This window comes from Pristiophorus japonicus, chromosome 11 (assembly GCF_044704955.1).
Source record: "Pristiophorus japonicus isolate sPriJap1 chromosome 11, sPriJap1.hap1, whole genome shotgun sequence".
Taxonomy (NCBI): Eukaryota; Metazoa; Chordata; class Chondrichthyes; family Pristiophoridae; genus Pristiophorus; species Pristiophorus japonicus.
This window is the reverse complement of record NC_091987.1, coordinates 165,590,821-165,612,141: the sequence shown is the minus strand read 5'-3', so window position 1 is coordinate 165,612,141 and position 21,321 is coordinate 165,590,821. Positions and strand designations below refer to the sequence as shown.

Below are 21,321 nucleotides of genomic sequence, written 5' to 3'. Positions count from 1 at the left end.
AACTTCTGCTCATTCAGAACTAGATGCCGGACAAGCAGTCTGACAATTTAGAGATCGTGGAAGAGTTGGGAGAAGTGGTGGTGAGGTAGAGCTGGGTGTCGTCAGCTTCCATGTGGAAACTGATGCTGTGTTTCCAGATGATGTCATCAAGATGGGAAGCATATAGATGAGAAATAGTAGGGGGCCAAGGACAGATCCTTGGGGGACACCAGAGGTAACGATGTGGGGGACGCCAAGAGAAGCCGCTGCAGGAGATTTTCTGGCTAAGATTACATAAATAAGAATGGAGCTAGACGAGTGCAGTCCCACGCAGCTAGACGACGGTAGAGAGGCGTTGGAGAAGGATGAGTGGTCAACCGCGGCAAAAGCTGCAGACAAATCAAGGAGGATGAGGAGGGATGGTTTGTCTTTGTCACAGTCACAAAGGATGTCAGTTACAACTTTATTGAAACAGCTCTCATCACTGTGGCCAGGGCAGAAACCTAACTGGAGGGATTCAAACATGGAGTTGCAGGAAAGATGGGCACGGATTTGGGAGACGCCAACAGTTCAAGGAGTTGAGGGGAAATGGGGATTGGAATTGGGGCAGTAGTTTATAAGGACAGAGGGGTCAAGGGTTTTTTTTTTTTTTGAGGAGAGGGGTGACAATGGCAGATTTGAGGGACAGACAGTACCTGAGGAGAGAAGAACCATTAACAACGTCAGCTAACATGGGAGCCAAAAAAGGAAGTTGGGTGGTCAGCAGTTTGGTGGGAATAGGGTCTATGTGGGTGGAGAGCGATATGATGAAGTGGTCAGCGATGGCCTTATCTGCGAATGACACGATGGGAGTAGCAAGGCCACGAGATGGTAAGGTCAAGGGGGTGGCCGTGAATATGGATTGGAGAGTTTACATGGAGGGAGAGATTAAGGGAGGATAGGAAAGTGCATGATGAATTGACACGGAGTTTGAAATCACAGAGGATGAGAAGTCGTTTGGTGCAGAGGCTGAGGGAGGAAAGCAATGAAGATAACTCAGTAATAAAAATTTTTATGCTCCTTGGGTGGGCAGCACAGATGAGAATTTTAACTAAGGGGAGAGGGATGGAATAAGACGAGATGATCAAAGAAGGAGAAAATGCCAGAGGAGTAGGTGAAGAGATTACACTGTGATTTGCTGATGATAGCCACACTGCCACCACGGCGGTCAGAGCGGGGCAAGTGGTGGAAGGTATAGCCAGGCGGAGAGGATTCATTTAAGGGTAAGGTGTCATTTAAGAGTACGGTTTAAATGAAAATGTGTGGGGGAGGGGGTCAGGTAAGGACAAATTTAGAAATCTAAAGAGAAAAGTCAAAGCAATGGAGCAGTGCAGCGATTTGGGTAAAAATAAGCAGAGTGTGACAGGAAGGGACAGAGTTTAACGGTAATAGTGCAGCAGTGAATAAGGTGAATGCAGGGAATAATGGTAAAAGGTTAAAGTTAAAGGCTCTCCATCTGAATGCACAAAGCATTTGTAACAAGATCGACGAATTAGTGGCACAGAGATAAAAGGGTTTGATGGAGAATATGCTGTGGAACCAGTGAACAGGCTATTTTAGATCCTGTATCATATAATGATACAGGGTTAATTATTAATCTCATAGTAAAGGATCCTCTTGGGAAAAGTGATTACATGATTGCATTTCACATTGAGGTTGAGTGTGACAAGTCTGAAACTAGTCTTAAATTTAAATAAAACCAATTACATAGGTATGAGGGGAGAGGTGGCTACAGTAGATTGGGAAATTAGATTAAAACTTATGATGGTAGATAAGCAATGGCAAAAATGGAAAGAAAGAAACATTCCAAAATTCTCAATGAATGTACATTCAATTGAGAAAAGAAACTTCACGGGAGAAGTGAACCATCCGTGGCTAACTAAAGAAGTTAAGAAGATTAAAAGAGGCTTATAATGCTGCGAAGAAGAGTAGTAAGTCTGAGGATTGGGAGAACTTTAGAAACCAAAGGATAACCAAAAAATTGATCTAGAGGAAGAAAAGAGAGTAAACTAGCAAGAAATACAAGAGCTTTTACAAGTATGCAAAAAGGAAGAGTAGCAAAAGTAAGTATTGGTCCCTTAGAGGCCAAGACAAGAGAAATTATAAAGGGGAATAGGAAATGGAGAGACTTTAAACAAATATTTTGTATTGGTCTTCACAGTAGGAAACACGAAAAGCATACAAAAAGTTATGGGAAACAAGGGGCTAATGAGAGTGAAAAACATGAAGTAATTAATAATGGCAGAGAAAAAGTACTTGAGAAATTAATAGGATGAAAACCCACAAATCCGCTGCACCTGACGGCCGACATAGAAATTTACAGCACAGGAGGCAGCCCGACCCATTGTGTTCCACGCCGTCGACAAAGAGCCACGCGGCACTCGATCAGCAGCCCTGAAGATTACATATAAACCGATGAACAATGAACATCCGTCCCAACCAGTCCGCCCCACACAACAGTGATAACCAATGTATCACACCATTTTACACTTCACTCCACCCCGAACCATGTGATCTCCTGGGAGAGGCAAAAAAAAAAGATAAAAACCCAGACCAATTGGAGAAAACAAATTTGGGAAAATTCCTCTCTGACCCATCCAGGCGATCAAAACTAGTTCAGGAGATCACTCTGGCCGTATTAGATTCCATGATGTACTTAGCATCGTGCCTGCGCCAGCCAACAAGAGGTTATCCAGTCTAATCCCAATTACCAGCTCGCGGTCCATAACCCTGCAGCTTACTGCACTTAAGTGCCCATCTAACCATCTCTTAAAAGTGGTGATGGTTTCTGCATCCACCACTCTTCCAGGCAGCGAGTTCCAGATCCCCACTACCCCCTGCATAAAGAAGCCCCCCCCCTCAAATCCCCTCTAAACCTTCAACCAACCATCTTAAAACTATGCCCCCTCGTTATAGACACCTCCACCAATGGAAACAGACCCTTACTATCCACTATGTCCAGGCCCCTCAATATTTTATACACCTCAAAGAGGTCTCCCTCAATCTCTTCTGTTCCAATGAGAACAAACCCAGCCTATCCAATCTGTCCTCATAACTAAGATTCTCCATTCCAGGCAGCATCCTAGTAAATCTCCTCTGCACCCTCTCTAGTGCAATCATGTCCTTCCTATTATACGGCGACCAGAACGGCCTCAATACTCCAGCTGTGGCCTAATCAAAGTATTATACAATTTAAGCATAACCTCCCTGCTCTTGTATTCTATGCCTCGGCCAATAAAGGCAAGCATTCCGTATGCCTTCTTAACCACCTTATCCACCTGGCCTGCTACTTTCAGGGATCTGTGACAAGCACTCCAAGGTCCCTTTGTTCATCTACACTATTAAGTGGCCTACCGCTGAATGTGTATTCCCTTTCCTTATTAGCCCTCCCAAAGTGCATCACCTCACACTTGTCTGAATTAAACTCCATTTGCCACTGCTCTGCCCACCTGACCAGCAGATTGATATCCTCCTGCAGCCCACGACTTTCCTCTTCATGATCAACCATACAGCCCATTTTAGTGTCGTCTGCAAACTTCTTAATCATACTCCCTATATTCAAATCTAATTTGTTGATATATACCACAAAAAGCAAGGGTCCCAGTACTGAGCCCTGCGGAACCCCACTGGAAACATCCTTCCATCAACCATTACCCTTTGCTTCCTTCCTCCAAGCCAATTTTGGATCCAACTTACACTTTGCCCTGTATCTCATGGGCTTTAACCTTCGTGACCAGTCTACCATGTGGGACCTTATCAAAAGCTTTGCTAAAGTCCATATACACTACATTGTATGCACTAACCTCAGCGACCCTCTTGGTTACCTCCTCAAAAAATTCAATCAGGTTAGTCAAACACGATCTTCCCTTAACAAATCCGTGCAGGTTAGTAAAGACAAACGTAGGTCCCCTGCAGTCAGAATCAGGGGAAGTCATAACTGGGAACAAAGAAATGGCAGACCAACTGAACAAGTACTTTGGTTCGGTATTCACTAAGGAGGACACAAACAACCTTCCGGATATAAAAGGGGTCAGAGGGTCTAGTCAGGAGGAGGAACTGAGGGAAGTCCTTATTATTCGGGAAATTGTGTTGGGGAAATTGATGCGATCTCCAAGGCCTGATGGTCTGCATCCCAAAGTACTTAAGGAGGTGGCCTTGGAACGAGCGGATGCATTGACAGTCATTTTCCAACATTCCATTGACTCTGGATCAGTTCCTATGGAGTGGAGGGTAGCCAATGTAACCCCACTTTTTAAAAAAAGAGGGAGAGAGAAAACAGGGAATTATAGACCGGTCAGCCTGACATCGGTAGTGGGTAAAATGATGGAATCAATTATTAAGGATGTCCTAGCAGTGCATTTGGAAAGAGGTGACATGATAGATCCAAGTCAGCATGAATTTGTGAAAGGGAAATCATGCTTGACAAATCTTCTGGAATTTTTTGAGGATGTTTCCAGTAGAGTGGACAAGGGAGAACCAGTTGATGTGGCGTATTTGGACTTTCAGAAGGCTTTCGACAAGGTCCCACACAAGAGATTAATGTGCAAAGTTAAAGCACATGGGATTGGGGATAGTGTGCTGACGTGGATTGAGATCTGGTTGGCAGACAGGAAGCAAAGAGTAGGAGTAAATGGGTACTTTTCAGAATGGCAGGCAGTGACTAGTGGGGTACCGCAAGGTTCTGTGCTGGGACCCCAGCTGTTTACATTGTACATTAATGATTTAGACGAGGGGATTAAATGTAGTATCTCTAAATTTGCGGATGACACTAAGTTGGGTGGCAGTGTGATCTGCGAGGAGGATGCTATGAGGCTGCAGAGTGACTTGGATAGGTTCGGTAAGTGGGCAAATGCATGGCAAATGAAGTATAATGTGGATAAATGTGAGGTTATCCACTTTGGTGGTAAAAACAGAGACACGGACTATTATCTGAATGGTGACAGATTAGGAAAAGGGGAGGTGCAACGAGACCTGGGTGTCATGGTACATCAGTCATTGAAGGTCGGCATGCAGGTACAGCAGGCGGTTAAGGCGGCAAATGGCATGCTGGCCTTCATAGCGAGGGGATTTGAGTACAGGGGCAGGGAGGTGTTACTACAGTTGTACACGGCCTTGGTGAGGCCACACCTGGAGTATTGTGTACAGTTTTGGTCTCCTAACTTGAGGAAGGACATTCTTGCGATTGAGGGAGTGCAGCGAAGGTTCACCAGACTGATTCCCGGGATAGCAGGACTGACACATCAAGAAAGACTGGATCAACTGGGCTTGTATTCACTGGAATTCAGAAGAATGAGAGGGGATCTCATAGAAACATTTAAAATTCTGACGGGTTTAGACAGGTTAGATACAGGAAGAATGTTCCCAATGTTGGGGAAGTCCAGTACCAGGGGTCACAGTCTAAGGATAAGGTGTAAGCCATTTAGGACCGAGATGAGGAGAAACTTCTTCACCCAGAGTGGTGAACCTGTGGAATTCTCTACCACAGAAAGTTGTTGAGGCCAATTCACTAAATATATTCAAAAAGAAGTTAGATGTAGTCCTTGCTACTAGGGGGGATCAAGGGGTATGGTGAGAAAGCAGGAATGGGGTACTGAAGTTGCATGTTCAGCCATGAACTCATTGAATGGCGCTGCAGGCTCGAAGGGCCGAATGGCCTACTCCTGCACCTATTTTCTATGTTTTCTGACTGTCCCGGATTAATCCTTGCCTTTCCAAATGTAATTTTATCCTGTCTTTCAGGATTTTTTCCAGTAATTTCCCCACCACTGAGGTTAGGCTGACAGGCCTGTAATTACTTGGCCTATCCCGTTTTCCCTTCTTAAACATGGGTACCACATTAGTAGCCCTCCAATCCTCCGGCAACATGCCCAGATCCAAAGAGGATCATACCCACTTTATCCAAATCTAGATCATTGATGTCTACCACAAAAGCAATGGACCCAGTACTGAGCCCTGCGGAACCCCACTGGAAACATCTTTCCAGTTACAAAAACATCCATCAACCATTTCTCTTTGCTTCTTACCTCGAAGCCAATTTTGGATCCAGCTTGCCACTTTGCCCTGGATCCAATGGGCTTTAACCTTTCTGATCAGTCTGCCACGTGGGACCTTATCAAAAGCCTTGCTAAAGTCCATATACGCTACATCATACGCACTACCCTCTTCAACTCTCCTGGTTACCTCCTCCAAAAATTCTCAGATTAGTCAAACACGATCTTCCCTTAACAAATCCATGCTGGCGGTCCCGGATTAATCCTTGCCTTTCTAAATGTAGATTTATACTGCGCTGCAGGATTTTTCCCAATAATTTTCCCACCACTGAGTTTAGGCTGACAGACCTGTAATTATTCGGCTTATCCTTTTTTCCCTTCTTTAATAAGGATACCACATTAGCAGTCCTCCAGTACCATGCCTGAATTCAATGGACTGGCAAATGATTGTCAAAGCCTCTGCTATTTCCTCTCTTGCTTCGCTCAACAGCCTGGGATGCATTTCATCCAGGCCTGGGGACTTATCCACTCTCAAAGTTGCCAACCAACCATCCTCATCCTCCCCCCTCCCGCTCCTCATCCTCCTCTCCCCCGCACCGGCCTCCCTCCCCACCCGCCCGCCAATCCCTCCTCTCTCACTATTTCTATTTCGTCCAGAATTTCACATTCCTCCTCGATAGCAGTATCTATATTGCCCCTTTCCTTTGTGAAAGCAAAGTATTCATTGAGAACCATACCCACATATTCCTGCCTCCACACAGAAATTGCCCTCAGTGTCGAATAGGCCCTACCCTTTCTTTAGTTGTCCTCTTGCTCTTAATGTATTTATAGAACATCTTTGGGTTTTCCTTGATTTCACTTGCCAAGAATTTTTCATGCTCCCTCTTAGCATTCCTAATATCCTTTTTAATTTCACCTCAACTGCCTATATTCCTCCAAAGATTCTACAGTATTTAGCCGTCGGTATATGACACAAGCTTCCCTTTTTCTTTATCCTCCCCTGTAAGTTTTAGGGTTCTAATAGAGGTGGCTGCAGAGATAGTGGCTGCGTTGGTTGTTACCGTCCAAGCTCCCTCGATTCTAGAATGGTCCCAGCGGATTGGAAGGCAACAAATGTAACCCCGCTATTCAAAAAAGGAGGGAGAGAAAACCAGGAACTACCGTTCAGTTATCCTGGCATCAGTCATTGGGAAAATGCTGGATGTAACTAGCAGGGTAGATAAAGGGGAACCAGTGGATGTAGTAGATTTAGATTTCCAAAAAGCATTCGATAAGGTGCCACATAAAAGGTTGCTACGGAAGATAAGGGCTTATGGGGTTGGCGTTAGCATGGATAGAGGATTGGATAACATAGAAAAGAGCAAGTAAAGATAGACAGGTTATTTTCAAGTTAGCAGGCTGCAACTAGAACGGGTGCCGCAAGGATCAGTGCTTGCGCCTCAGCTATTTACAATTTACATTCATAACTTGGAAGAAGGGACCAAGTGTTCCGCATCCAAGTTCGTCTACTGTACAAAGCATGGAAAGTAAGTTGTGAGGCAGACACAAAGAGCCTGAAAAGGGATATGGAAAGCGGGCAATAAGGTCTCAGATGGAGTATAATGTGAGGAAATGTGGAGGTGATTGACTTTGGTAAGAAGAATAGAAAAACAGAATATTTTTTAAGTGTGAGAAACTTTTAAATGATGGTGTTCAGAGATTTATGTGGCCTCGTACAGTAAAAAGAGTTGGCATGCAAGTACAGCAAGCAATTATGAAGGCATTTGGCCTTTATTGCAAGGGGGGTTGGGTACAAGAGTAAGGAAGTCTTGCTATAATTGTACAGGGCTTTGGTATGACCACACCCGGAGTACTGTGCAGTTTTGGTCTCCTTATCTGAGGAAGGATATACTTGTCTTCGAGGCAGTGCAACGAAGATTGATTCCTCCGTTGAGAGTGTTGTCCTATGAGGAGACCCTGTGTAGAATGGGCCTATACTCTCTGGAGTTTAGAAGAATGAGAGGTGATATCATTGAAACAGCTAAGATTCTGAGGGGAATTGGCAGGGTAGATGCTGAGAGGTTGTTTTCCCTGGCTGGAGAATCCAGAACTAGAGGACATCGTCTCAGGATAAGGAGTCAGCCATTTTAGGCTGAGATGAAGAGGAATTTCATTACTCAGTGGGTTGTAAATCTTTGGAATTCTCTACCCCAAAGGGCTGTGGATGCCGAGTCACTGAGTATATTCAAGGCTGATAGGTAGAATTTTGGACTCTTGGGATATGGAGATCGGACGGGAAAATGGATTTGAGGTCAAAGGTCAGCCATGATCTTACTGAATGGCAGAACAGGCTCGAAGAGCAGTATGGCCTACTCCTAATTCGTATGTTCTGATATAAGATCAGGGATTTTCTCCCCAGTGTCCTGGCCAATATTTATCCCTCAATCAACATCACAAACAATTTATCTAGTCATTATTACATTGCTGTTTTTGGGACCTTGCTGTGCACAAATTGGTTGCCTTGTTTCCTACATGACAACAGTGACTACACTTCAAAAGACTTCATTGATTATGAAGTGCTTTGGGATGTCTTCTGGTTGTGAAAGGTGCTATATAAATGCAAATCTTTCTTTTTATCTGATACTGTTAAGATCAAAAAAGTTCATCTGTTTTCAAATTTCAAAAGAAATGATTGATTAAAGCCAGGGTCTGTCTACTGTTCTTCACTTTGTTCTGGATTCTGAAGAAAGTTCAGATGAGCATTTATCTTGTATATTTCACGTAAAGCTGAAAGGCTGGAGCTGAAGCCAATGTTATGTCCAAGTAGCACGAGAAGATTGCATTCAACGTGGTGGCAATTGGGGCTTTGTTTTAATCCAAAAGACTCGCTGTTGAAGAATTTTTAGTCTTATAGTTGAGGTGTAGTGCAGAATCAACCTGTTTCGCTGTCGGATTGTGTAACTAACATTGATTCATTGTTTTAGCCTGGTCTGAGTAATATTTCCAGTTATCTAAGCATGGCAGTGCAGCACAAGACTACAATTAGCCAGCAACAGTAGAGTAATTGTTGGCCCCCCAAGACCACACTGGCAGAAAGCAAAAGGAATCAGATTTCAGATTGCGAAGAACACTATCTGCCTACATGAATGGTACAAACAAATCCAAACAACATAAAGGAATAAAATGATTTGACAGATTATCGACGAGAACGCCTATATATTTCACAGACCTGCATGCCTGAGGCAACACATTTGGCAGGATTCCAGACATCCCACCCACCTCTTACCGCTTTGGCAACTGTCTGCCAGTGCTGGTGACTTCGACATTCATCCATTCGCTCCTTGTGGAAAAAACGGCATTTTTCTGGAACGAGCAGCACGTCACTCACAAACTCCCCCACTGCCAAAGAAACAAAATAAGTGAATGTATGTTGTTATTCCCAGAAAGGACCACAAAGACAAGCTTTCAAACTCTCGAAAGGGACACTTTTCATGAGCAGATTGTGCCACAGATTTCTAACACCCACGGCTAAATGCGACATAAGATTTTTTTGTGGGATCAATTGGAAAGCTCTTTCATCGAGCTGACACAGGCATGATGGGCCAGCTGGTCTCCTCCTGTGCTGTATGATTCAATGAAACGTAAACTTGGCAACCTGGCTAACAATCAGAAGTTTCAGAGTGTCAGCTGTGGCTCAGTAAGTAGCACATTCACCCGAGTCAGGAGGTTGTGGGTTTAAATCCCACTCCATGAACTTGAGCACATAAATCTAGGCTAACATTCCAGTGCAGTGCTGAGGGAGTGCTGCACTGTTGGAGTTGCCGTCTTTCGGATGGGACATTAAACCGAGGCCTCGTCTGCTTTCTCAGGTGGACGGAAAAGATCCCATAGCACTATTTCAAAGAAGAGCAGGGGAGTTATCCCCAGTGTCCTGGTCAGCATAACAAAAACAGATTATCTGGTCATTATCACAGTGCTGTTTGTGGGAGTTTGCAGTGCGCAAATTGGTGCCAAGTTTCCACCATTACAGCAGTGACTCCAAAAGTACTTCATTGACTAAAGCGCTTTGAGACATCTGGTGGTCGTGAAAAACACCATTTAAAGGCAAGTCTTTCTTTCTTTGCAAATTTCCCCATAATCCTGGTAATAAATTTTGGCTCGTGTGGGATTTTATGATCATGTATAACCACACATTTTGATGATCTTCAAAATCTTTTGGACTTAATGATTTTTGACTCGAGTTCCGAGTTTCAACACCATCAAACTGATGGAAGACTCGGTATAAAATGCTTAGTTTTCCATGAACTTCAGGTGACTGAATGCAAAACTAGGAAATGGGCACCATTTGGACTTCACTCTTTGGCAATCATGTCACTTTCCCTCCCACCCACTTGAGGTATGCAAGTTGTTGGGCAATACAAGATAGTCACTCAATATCTGCTGCCTCCAGGAAGGAAAGCCAGCTGTTTAAGTAATTCACATACAACAACATGAGGCAGACCTGTTGGAATTACTGTGAGCACTGTGGCAAGGCCGAATTAGCAGCATCTATCCTCACCCAAAAGAGCCGAAGCTTTCAATGACTGAAACATGGCCATCAGCCCCATGAAGTTCTTCTGAAGAGCTGGCATAGGCACCTTGGGTCAACACACTGTGTACTCGGTTAAAACCTTTCATAATTTTGAAGACCTTTATTAGGTCATCCCTCAGTCTTTTCAAGAGAAGAGGGTCCCAGCCTGTTCATCCTTTCCCGACAGGTATAACCTCCCAGTCTGGCATCATCCTTATAAATCTTTTTGCACCCTCTCCAGTGCCTCTATATCCTTTTTATAATATGGCAACCAGAATTGTACCCAGTATTCCAAGTGTGGTCTAACCAAGCTTTGATCCAGGTTTAGCATAACTTTCTCTACTTTTCAATGCTATCCCTCTAGAAATAAAGCCTAGTGCTTGGTTTGCTTTTTTTTTTTAAATGGCCTTATTGACCTGCTTCTCTACCTTTAGTGATGTGTATTTGTACTCCGATTCCTTTGCTCCTCGACTCCATTTATATTCTTATTTTCCAAGTGCAATGTGAACTCCATATTTTTCTTACCAAAATGTAACAACTATCTATGTTGAAATTTATTTGCCAATTATTGGCCCATTCTTCAAAGACTTGTGCACGTATACCCCCAACTCTCTCTGTTCCTGCATCCCCTTTAAAACTACACCATTTTGTTTGCATTGCCTCTTCCCATTTTTCTTACCACACTTCTCTCCGTTAAAATTTATCTGCTCTGTGTCTGCCCATTTCACTAGTCTGTTTATGTGCTCCTTAAGTCTGTTATATCTTCCTCATTGTTTGCGACATTTCCAAGTTTCGGGTCGTCTGCAAACTTGAAATTATGCCCTGCATACCCAAGTTCAGATCATTGCTATATTAAGAGTAGTACTCCCAGAACCAACCCCTAGGGGACATCACTGCATACTTCCCACCCCCCGCCCTCCCTAGTCTGAAAAACAACCTTCCACCACGATTCTCTAATTTTGTATCCACGTGCCAATGTTCCTTTAATCCCATGAGCTTCAATTTTGCTAACAAGTCGATTATATGGTACATAAGAACATAACACTTTAGCAAACGCCTTTTGAAAGTCCATATACACATCAACCGCACTCCCTTCATCCAAGCTCTCTGTTACTTCAAAGAACTCAATCAAGTCAAACACGATTTGCCTGTAACAAATCCATGCAGGCTTTCATCTAAGAAAACATATTTTTCCACGTGCCAATTAATTTTCGTAGACCGAGAGTCACAGGGGAACGCAGGAGGCCGCCAATCGGTCCACTGACTTGGTGCCAGCATTTTCAAAGATCAATCCAGTTAGTAGCACTCCCTAGCTCTTTCCCCATACACCTGGAATTTTTTTCTCCTTCAAGTATTCATCTGAAAGCCACGATTGAATCTTTTTCCAACACATTCTTACTTTGATAGAGTACTAGAAGGGTGAGCTTTGTTGGTCAAGGTACTAGAAGGATGGACTTTGAGAGAGCATTAGGGTACTAGAAGGGTGAGCTTTGATTAGATAGTTAGGGTATCAAATGGATGGGCTTTGAAGGGAATGCGAGGTTACTTCAGGAATGGGACCATAGGGATGGGCTTTTATATAGAGGATGCTAGAGGGATGGGCTTTGGTGGGAGTGATAGGGTACTGAAGGGTTGGGATTTGATAGAGAGTTATGATACGAGAGAGACAGGCTTAAATATTGATTTAGGTTACTAGAAATATGGGCTCCAAGTTTCCACATGATTTGCTCCTGATTTTTCGGAGCAACTGGTGGAGAACGGAGTATCTTAGAAATCGGAATTCTCCACATTTAAGTTTTCTGCAGTTCTAGTCAGGTAGAACAGTTTCACTTTTGAACAGAATTTTTTTTTCAAAAGGGGGCGTGTCCGGCCACTGACGCCTGATTTGAAAGTTTCCACAGTGAAAACGTACTCCAAACTAACTTAGAATGGAGCAAGTGAAGATTTTTGTAGGCTTGAAAAAAACCTCGTCTACACATTAAAAAATCAGGCGCAGGTTACAAATTAGGCGTCGGGAATGAGGTGGGGGGGGAGGGGAGGGGGGGGATGGGAAGTCATTAAATTCTACAATAAATCCTTAGTTATACTTATATAAATATTATACAAATAAATCCAACCTGAATAAAAATTTATAAGCAAAGAAAAGATGAAATAAACCATGTTCCGACCTGTGCGAAAGTGCTTCAGGCAGGCCTTTCAGGCAGCGGTTTGCCATCGGGACCGACCGACGGCAGGAGGAGGGAGGGAGAAAGCTGCAAGAAGCCTCAGTACTTGAGGCAGCCGTTTGCTGTCAGGCCCGACAGACGGCAGGGGGAGAAAGCTGCAAGAAGCCTCAGTGCTGATCATGGAAGGGCAATGTGGTTTTATTAAAAAATGTAAAAAAATTGAACAGCTACAAAGAATTTGAATAGTCTCAAACAAGTGCATGTGTCCCGTTTATCACGTCTATCTTTAATTACAGAATGCACTCCCTCACCCTCACACACAGCAATATCAAGAAAATTAAAATGCAAGCCTTTGCAAGGGTTCAATAAACAAATTTTTACTTTTTCTGCAGCACTTTTAAAAATGGCCGAGTGCCAATGTGTACTTCAGACTGCGCGTGCGCGAATGCTCCAACGCGCACGCGCAGGGTTGCCGGCACGAAAAAAACTCATTTAAATTGTACCCGCCCCCTCCTACTTACAAAATCGGCGCGAGTGGCGGGCTCCGACCCCTGTGCGCCGCGCCAAGCAGACATCGAGCTGCAAAGCGCTCGAGAAAAGCGCGTTTTTTTTCAGGCGCCGTTTTCAGCGTGAAAAACGGGCGCACAGCTTGGAGGGGCACCTGTTTTGCCGCGTGTGGAAACTTAGGGCCATGGTTTCTGATTAAAGAATGAGAGTAATAGCTGAACATATATGGGAATATTAGGGAAATGGGGGGACATGTTTCAATGGGTTAGTTTAGGTAGCAGAGCGACAGGTTTTGTTGGGTTCTAATACTTGATTTTTCCTCTGTTTGAATATGATGCGATGATTCTGGGGGTGAATTTGATTGGAATTTTCCATTCTCTGCTGGTGCAACCGGCAGAAAAGTCATTTACACAAATATCTTAAAGATTAATTCCAAGACCTCTGCTATGATTCGCTGGACGGGTTCAGGAATGTCAGATGGTAATTTTTAAGCTGTTTATTTGAATGCAAGGGCAGTTCAGCAATGACACAGGGAACATGCTGAAACAATGACTAAACAATTAAATGACGAACCGGTTTGGATCATTGAGGTAACAACCAATATTTGCATAGCTTGATCATCATCATGGGAAAGGCAGAATGGGAGGGGGAATGGAACACCCAACCCTGGGGAGCCCAAGAGACAAAGACGAGCCTGTTGGACCAAAGACTGTAAATCTGCCAGAATCCGCAGCAAGGATCATTCCCACAAGGCGGGCCCTGGATCATGAGAACCAGCTACCTGTCCTCAGAGCCAGTGACTCTGTAGATTACTGGGATTGGGAGAGACGCCGAGGGGTTTAAAAACTATCCAAAAAAATGAGATGCATTAGATCCAACGCATTCCAAATCCTAACCACTCGTTGCGCTGACAAGTTTTTCATGGCAGCTCTAGTTCTTTTGCCAATCATCTTAAATCTGTACCCTCCGGTTATCAAACCTTCAGAAATTGGAAAAAGTGTCTCTTTATTTGCTCTATCTGAACCCTTCACGGTTTGAAACATTTCCAATCTCCTCTTCGTCTTCTCTGCTCAAAGGAGAAGAACCCCAGCTTCTCCAATCTATCCACGCAACTGTAATCCTTCAGCCCTGGAACCATTCTGGTCCATTTTGTCCCCGGTTAATGTCTCAAAGTTTTCTCACCACCAAAATTAGCTTGATTGGCTGTAGGTGCCGGATTTATCGCTCTCCCCTTTTTTGAACAGAGGTGTAACATGTGCAATCCTCCAGTCCTCTGGCACAACTCCCATATCTAAGATTGGAAGATTGTGGCCAGAGCCATCGCAATTTCCACCATGACTTCTCTCAGCAACCATCCCACCCAGACTGGGCGACTTTGCTACTTTCTTTGCCCCTATTATCTTTTTCAGTTCTCCTCTGCACCTTCTGTATTCAGCTTGGTTCTCTGAATTATGAACCATACATTTATCATAAGCCTCCTTTTTCTGTTTCATTTTAATCCCTATATCTTTAGCCATCCAGCGGGTTCTTGTTTTGGATACCCAAACAAACTGTTTCTTTTGTTCATTTAATGTTTCACCTGCCGATCTTTGATTCCAATCCATCCGAGCCAGATCCCTTTTCAACTCATTGAAATTAGTCCTCTTCCAGTTGAATATTTTCACATTTGATTTTTCCTGGTCCTTTTCCATAACTACTCAAACCTAATGATATTGTGATCATTGTTTCCCAAATGTTCTCCCATTGAAACATGCTTCAATTGCTCCACTTCTTTCTCCATAACTAGCACGGATTCGTTCCTCGAACAACTGTAAACATACTGATCAAGAATTGCAGCCAGGAATATTAAATGTCCATTCCTGCCCTAATTTGAGCCAGGTCTCTGTTATTGCCATTATAGCATAATTCAATGTGGCTACTTGTGCCTGCAGCTCTCTAACCATATTTATCATGGCCTGGGTATCTACGCGCATGCACTCCAATCCCATCTCTGCCTCGCATTTCCCAAGTCTATTCCCTCCTATTTCTGAACTGCACTTTATTCTAATGCTGTTTGTCTCTTCCAGTCCTCTGTGTTCCTTGTATCTCCTCTCCAATGCTTCATCCTGGTGCCCCTCTTGTCAAATTAGTTTAAATCCTCCCCACAAGCACTAGTTAACCTCTCTGCGAGGACATTGGTTCCAGTCCTGTTGAGATGCAAAGTGTGCAGGTCCCTGCTGCCCCAGAACTGGTCTCAATGCACAGCATAGTATGATGTGTATAAAGTGGATAGTTAAAAGAAGTTTTTTCACAAATGGCTATTAGAATATGGAATGCACTACTGGAAGTGGCTGTAGAAGCTGGGTCAATCATAATATTCAAAACAGAACTGAATACATACTTCAAGAAAACAAAAAGGTTATAGGTACAGCATGGATATGGAACATTATTAGCCCAATAGCTCAGGAGATGGCATATTCAAGAGCTGAGTAAATGGTGTACCATGTCTGGACTGACAAGCCTTTCACCATGCTTTTTTTCCTTATATTCATATACAGAGCCAACACTAGCATAGACATGGTAAACAGAAAGGCCTCCTGCTCTCCAGACTTAAGTGATTCTATAATATTTCTATTACCCTGGCATTAGTACAGGAAGTACATCAAGGAAGAGTGGTTTCTGTCCAGCAAGAGCCACCAGAGAGAAGCAGGCAAGAGGAAGTAGACGCCACAGAGAGAACAGAGGAGAAGGGGCAAAGAATACATATTAAGGAGGGAGAAAAGGGAAAAATGCATATCAAGCAGTGGTAGGGTGAACTAATGGATGGCGATGAATTGCAGAGGAAATAGGGCAGAAGCAGAGAGTAGTTATTTGGGATGGGGCAGGAAGCAGAGTAGCAATATTTACTGAGAGGGTGTGGGGAGGGCAGAAAGTACCAGAATGCACTGGTAGAAGATTAGAAGACAGGCATCTGCTCAACTAGGTTGGATAGAGAGTTGATGGCAAGTTAAATTGAAGAGGGAGAGGGAGAATCATCATCATCCTAGGCAGTCCCTCGGAATCGAGGAAGACTTCCTTCCACTCCCAAAGTGAGCTATTTGGTTGCTGAACAGTCCACTACGAGAGCCACAGATTCTGTCACAGGTGGAACAGAGAAAGTCGTTGAGGGAAGGGTTGGGTGGGACAGGTTTGCCGCACGCTCTTTCCGCTGCTTGCGTTTGATTTCTGCACGCTCTCGGCGATGAGACTCGAGGTGCTCAGCGCCCTCCCGGATGCGCTTCCTCCACTTAGGGCAGTCTTTCACCAGGGACTCCCAGGTGACAGTGGGGAAATCACCATCAGGGAGGCTTTGAGGGTGTCCTTGTAACGTTTCCGTTGCCCACCTTGGCTCGTTTGCTGTGAAGGAGTTCAGAGTAGAGCGCTTGCTTTGGGAATCTCGTGTCCAGCATGCGAACTATGTGGCCTGCCCAGCAGAGCTGGCCAAATGTGGTCAGTGCTTCAATGCTAAGGATGTTGGCCTGGACGAGGATGCGAATGGTGGTGCGCCTGTCCTCCCAGGGGATTTATAGGATCTTGCGGAGACATTGTTAGTGGTATTTCTCCAGCGACTTGAGGTGTCTACTGTACATAGTCCATGTGTCTGAGCCATACAGGAGGGCGGGTATTACTACAGTCCTGTAGACCATGAGCTTGGTGGCAGTTTTGAGGGCCTGATCTTCAAACACTTTTCCTCAGGCGGCCGAAGGCTGCACTGGCGCACTGGAGGCGGTGTCGGATCTCGTCGTCAATATCTGCTCTTATTGAAAGGAGGCTCCCGAGATATGGGAAGTGGTCCACATTGTCCACGGCCGACCCGTGGATCTTGCTGACTGGGAGAATACTGCCATTATGAACTGCGAGGGTTGGAGAAGATAGTCTTATTCTTAAAAGGAGGGGCATTGAAAGGGGTTAGGGAGTTAGGTTCAGTGTCTCTGAACTGGGGCACGAGTTTGGTGTGGGAGAGTGATCTTTCAGGTAACCTTTGGGGGCGTGATCGCCTCGTTGGTCCTTCAAATGTCGCTTTGTTTCCTTTATGGTTAAAAATCAATTTATTGTGAAATACAAATATTGCTTAAATTTAACCAAATGCATCATATTTTCAGTACAAGTTCAAAATATTCCAGGGGATCTCGGGACCCAAACCTCCCCCACCCACAAACACCCCCCACCCCCGCCGCCGCCCCTCCCCCCACTCAGCATTGCATCTCCATGAGGAAACAGTGACGTTTGCTTTTTCAGCAGAACGATCAGATCATCACTAACGTCTGGATTTTCCCACTCATGTTCCTTCAATAGAGGCAAAGCAATATTGTGTACATAGAAACATAGAAAATAGGTGCAGGAGTAGGCCATTCAGCCCTTCGAGCCTGCACCGCCATTCAATGAGTTCATGGCTGAACATGCAACTTCAGTACCCCATTCCTGCTTTCTCGCCATACCCCTTGATCCCCCGAGTAGTAAGGACTTCATCTAACTTCTTTTTGAATATATTTAGTGAATTGGCCTCAACTACTTTCTGTGGTAGAGAATTCCACAGGTTCACCACTCTCTGGGTGAAGAAGTTTCTTCTCATCTCGGTCCTAAATGGCTTACCCCTTATCCTTAGACTGTGACCCCTGGTTCTGGATTTCCCCAACATTGGGAACATTCTTCCTGCATCTACCATCTCTAAACCCGTCAGAATTTTAAACGTTTCTATGAGATCCCCTCTCATTCGTCTGAATTCCAGTGAATACAAGCCCAGTTGATCCAGTCTTTCTTGATATGTCAGTCCCGCCATCCCGGGAATCAGTCTGGTGAACCTTCGCTGCACTCCCTCAATAGCAAGAATGTCCTTCCTCAAGTTAGGAGACCAAAACTGTATACAATACACCAGGTGTGGCCTCACCAAGGCCCTGTACAACTGTCGTAACACCTCCCTGCCCCTGTACTCAAATCCCCTCGCTATGAAGGCCAACATGCCATTTGCTTTCTTAACCGCCTGCTGTACCTGCATGCCAACCTTCAATGACTGATGTACCATGGCACCCAGGTCTCGTTGCACTTCCCCTTGTCCTAATCTGTCACCATTCAGATAATAGTCCGTCTCTGTTTTTACCACCAAAGTGGATAACCTCACATTTATCCACATTATACTTCATCTGCCATGCATTTGCCCACTCACCTAACCAAGTCACTCTGCAGCCTCATAGCATCCTCCTCGCAGCTCACACTGCGTGTCATCTGCAAATTTGGAGATACTACATTTAATCCCCTCGTCTAAATCATTAATGTACAATGTAAACAGCTGGGGCCCCAGCACAGAACCTTGCGGTACCCCACTAGTCACTGCCTGCCATTCTGAAAAGTACCCATTTACTCCTACTCTTTGCTTCCTGTCTGCCAACCAGTTCTCAATCCACGTCAGCACACTACCCCCAATCCCATGTGCTTTAACTTTGCACATTAATCTCTTGTGTGGGACCTTGTCGAAAGTCTTCTGAAAGTCTAAATACACCATATCAACTGGTTCTCCCTTGTCCACTCTACTGGAAACATCCTCAAAAAATTCCAGAAGATTCATCAAGCATGATTTCCCTTTCACAAATCCATGCTGACTTGGACCTATCATGTCACCTCTTTCCAAATCCTTAATAATTGATTCCATCATTTTACCCACTACCGATGTCAGGCCCCAAGTTTCGACATGATTTGCTCCTGATTTTTAGGAGCAACTGGTGTAGAACGGAGTATCTTAGAAATCGGAATTCTCGACATTTAGTTTGTTCCAGTTCTAGTCAGTTAGAACAGTTTCACTTTGGAACAAAAATTTTTTTTCAAAAAGGGGCGTGTCTGACCACTTACGCCTGTTTTCAAAGTTTCGTCAGTGAAAACTTACTCCAAACTAACTTAGAATGGAGTAAGTGAAGATTTTTGTATGCTCGAAAAAACCTTGCCTACACTTTAGAAAATCAGGCATAGGTTACAAATCAGGCGTAGGGAATGGGGGGGGGCGGGTTTAAAAGGGAAGTTTACAAACATTAAACACTTCAGTTTTACAAATAAAGAGCCATCATCAATAATAAATGATAAATACATAAATAAATCAACCAATAAATCAAAAAAAAATTAATAATTTAAAAAAAAATCAATAAACAAAACATTTTCTACTTACCGACTGCAGCACCGGGAGCCCTCCAACAGCGTGCTGGGATGCACCCCCCCGCCCCGCCCCCCAGCTAGTGTGTCTCTGTCAGTGTCTCTATCTGTCTGTCTGTGTGTCTCTCTATCTCTCTGTCTGTCAGTGTCTGTGTTTCTGACAGCGGGAGGAGGGTGGTCGATGCAGAGGGATGGGGGAGAGGGGGGAGGGATGGGGGAGAGGGGGGAGGGATGGGGGAGAAGGGGGAGGGATGGGGGAGAAGGGGGAGGGATGGGGGAGAAGGGGGAGGGATGGGGGAGAAGGGGGAGGGATGGGGGAGAAGGGGAGGGATGGGGGAGAAGGGGAGGGATGGGGGAGAAGGGGGAGGGATGGGGGAGAAGGGGGAGGGATGGGGGAGAAGGGGGAGGGATGGGGGAGAAGGGGGAGGGATGGGGGAGGGATGGGAGGGATGGGGGAGAAGGGGGAGGGATGGGGGAGAAGGGGGAGGGATGGGGGAGAAGGGGGAGGGATGGGGGAGAAGGGGGAGGGATGGGGGAGAAGGGGGAGGGATGGGGGAGAAGGGGGAGGGATGGGGGAGAAGGGGGAGGGATGGGGGAGAAGGGGGAGGGATGGGGGAGAAGGGGGAGGGATGGGGGAGAAGGGGGAGGGATGGGGGAGAAGGGGGAGGGATGGGGGAGGGGATGGGGGAGGGATGGGGGAGGGATGGGGGAGGGATGGGGGAGGGATGGGGGAGGGATGGGGGAGGGAGATGGGGGGAGAAGGGGGAGAAGGGGGAGGGATGGGGGAGAAGGGGGAGGGATGGGGGAGAAGGGGGAGGGATGGGGGAGAAGGGGGAGGGATGGGGGAGAAGGGGGAGGGATGGGGGAGGGAGGGGGGGAGAAGGGGGAGGGATGGGGGAGGGATGGGGAGAAGGGGGAGGGATGGGGGAGAAGGGGGAGGGATGGGGGAGGGATGGGGGAGAAGGGGGAGGGATGGGGGAGGGATGGGGGAGAAGGGGGAGGGATGGGGGAGGGATGGGGGAGGGATGGGGGAGGGATGGGGGAGGGATGGGGGAGGGATGGGGGAGGAAGGGGGAGGGATGGGGGAGAAGGGGTAGGGATGGGGGAGAAGGGGGAGGGATGGGGGAGAAGGGGGAGGGATGGGGGAGAAGGGGGAGGGATGGGGGAGAAGGGGAGGGATGGGGGAGAAGGGGAGGGATGGGGGAGGAAGGGGGAGGGATGGGGAGAAGGGGGAGGGATGGGGGAGAAGGGGAGGGATGGGGAGGAGAAGGGGAGGAGAATGGGGGGAAGGGGGAGGGATGGGGGAGAAGGGGGAGGGATGGGGAGAAGGGGGAGGGATGGGGGAGGGAGGAGGGGAAAGGGGAGGGATGGGGGAGGGATGGGGAGAAGGGGAGGATGGGGGAGAAGGGGGAGGGATGGGGGGACGAAGGGGCGAGGGATGGGAGGGAGGGGAAGGGGAGGGGATGGATGGGGAGAAGGGGGAGGGAGTGGGGGAGATGGGGGAGAAGGGGGAGGGATGGGGGAGAAGGGGGAGGGATGGGGGAGGGATGGGGAGGATGGGGGAGGATGGGGGAGGGATGGGGGAGGAGGGGGAGGGATGGGGGAGGATGGGGGAGGGATGGGGGAGGGATGGGGGAGGGAGGAAGGGGGAGGGATGGGGGAGAAGGGGGAGGGATGGGGGAGGAAGGGGGAGGGGGATGGGGGAGAAGGGGGAGGGATGGGGGAGAAGGGGAGGGATGGGGGAGAAGGGGGAGGGATGGGGGAGGGATGGGGGAGAAGGGGAGGAGGGATGGGGGAGGGAAGGGGGAGGGATGGGGGAGAAGGGGGAGGGATGGGGGAGAAGGGGGAGGGATGGGGGAGAAGGGGGGGATGGGGGAGATGGGGGAGGGATGGGGGGGGAAGGGGGAGGGATGGGGGAGGGCTGGGGGAGGGATGG

The 21,321-nt window shown here is 46.4% G+C and overlaps 1 protein-coding gene across 2 annotated transcripts in view; it reads right to left on the bottom strand.

Annotated features, from left to right (window-relative positions):
• The window catches only part of aplp2 (amyloid beta (A4) precursor-like protein 2), a 90,688-nt gene that overhangs the window by 55,027 nt on the left and 14,340 nt on the right, over nt 1–21,321 (bottom strand). For both annotated transcript variants that reach the window (XM_070894239.1, XM_070894240.1), the window contains exon 3: nt 9,274–9,386. In XM_070894239.1, coding sequence (XP_070750340.1) covers nt 9,274–9,386 — 113 coding nt within the window. The remainder of the gene's footprint in view (nt 1–9,273; nt 9,387–21,321) is intronic.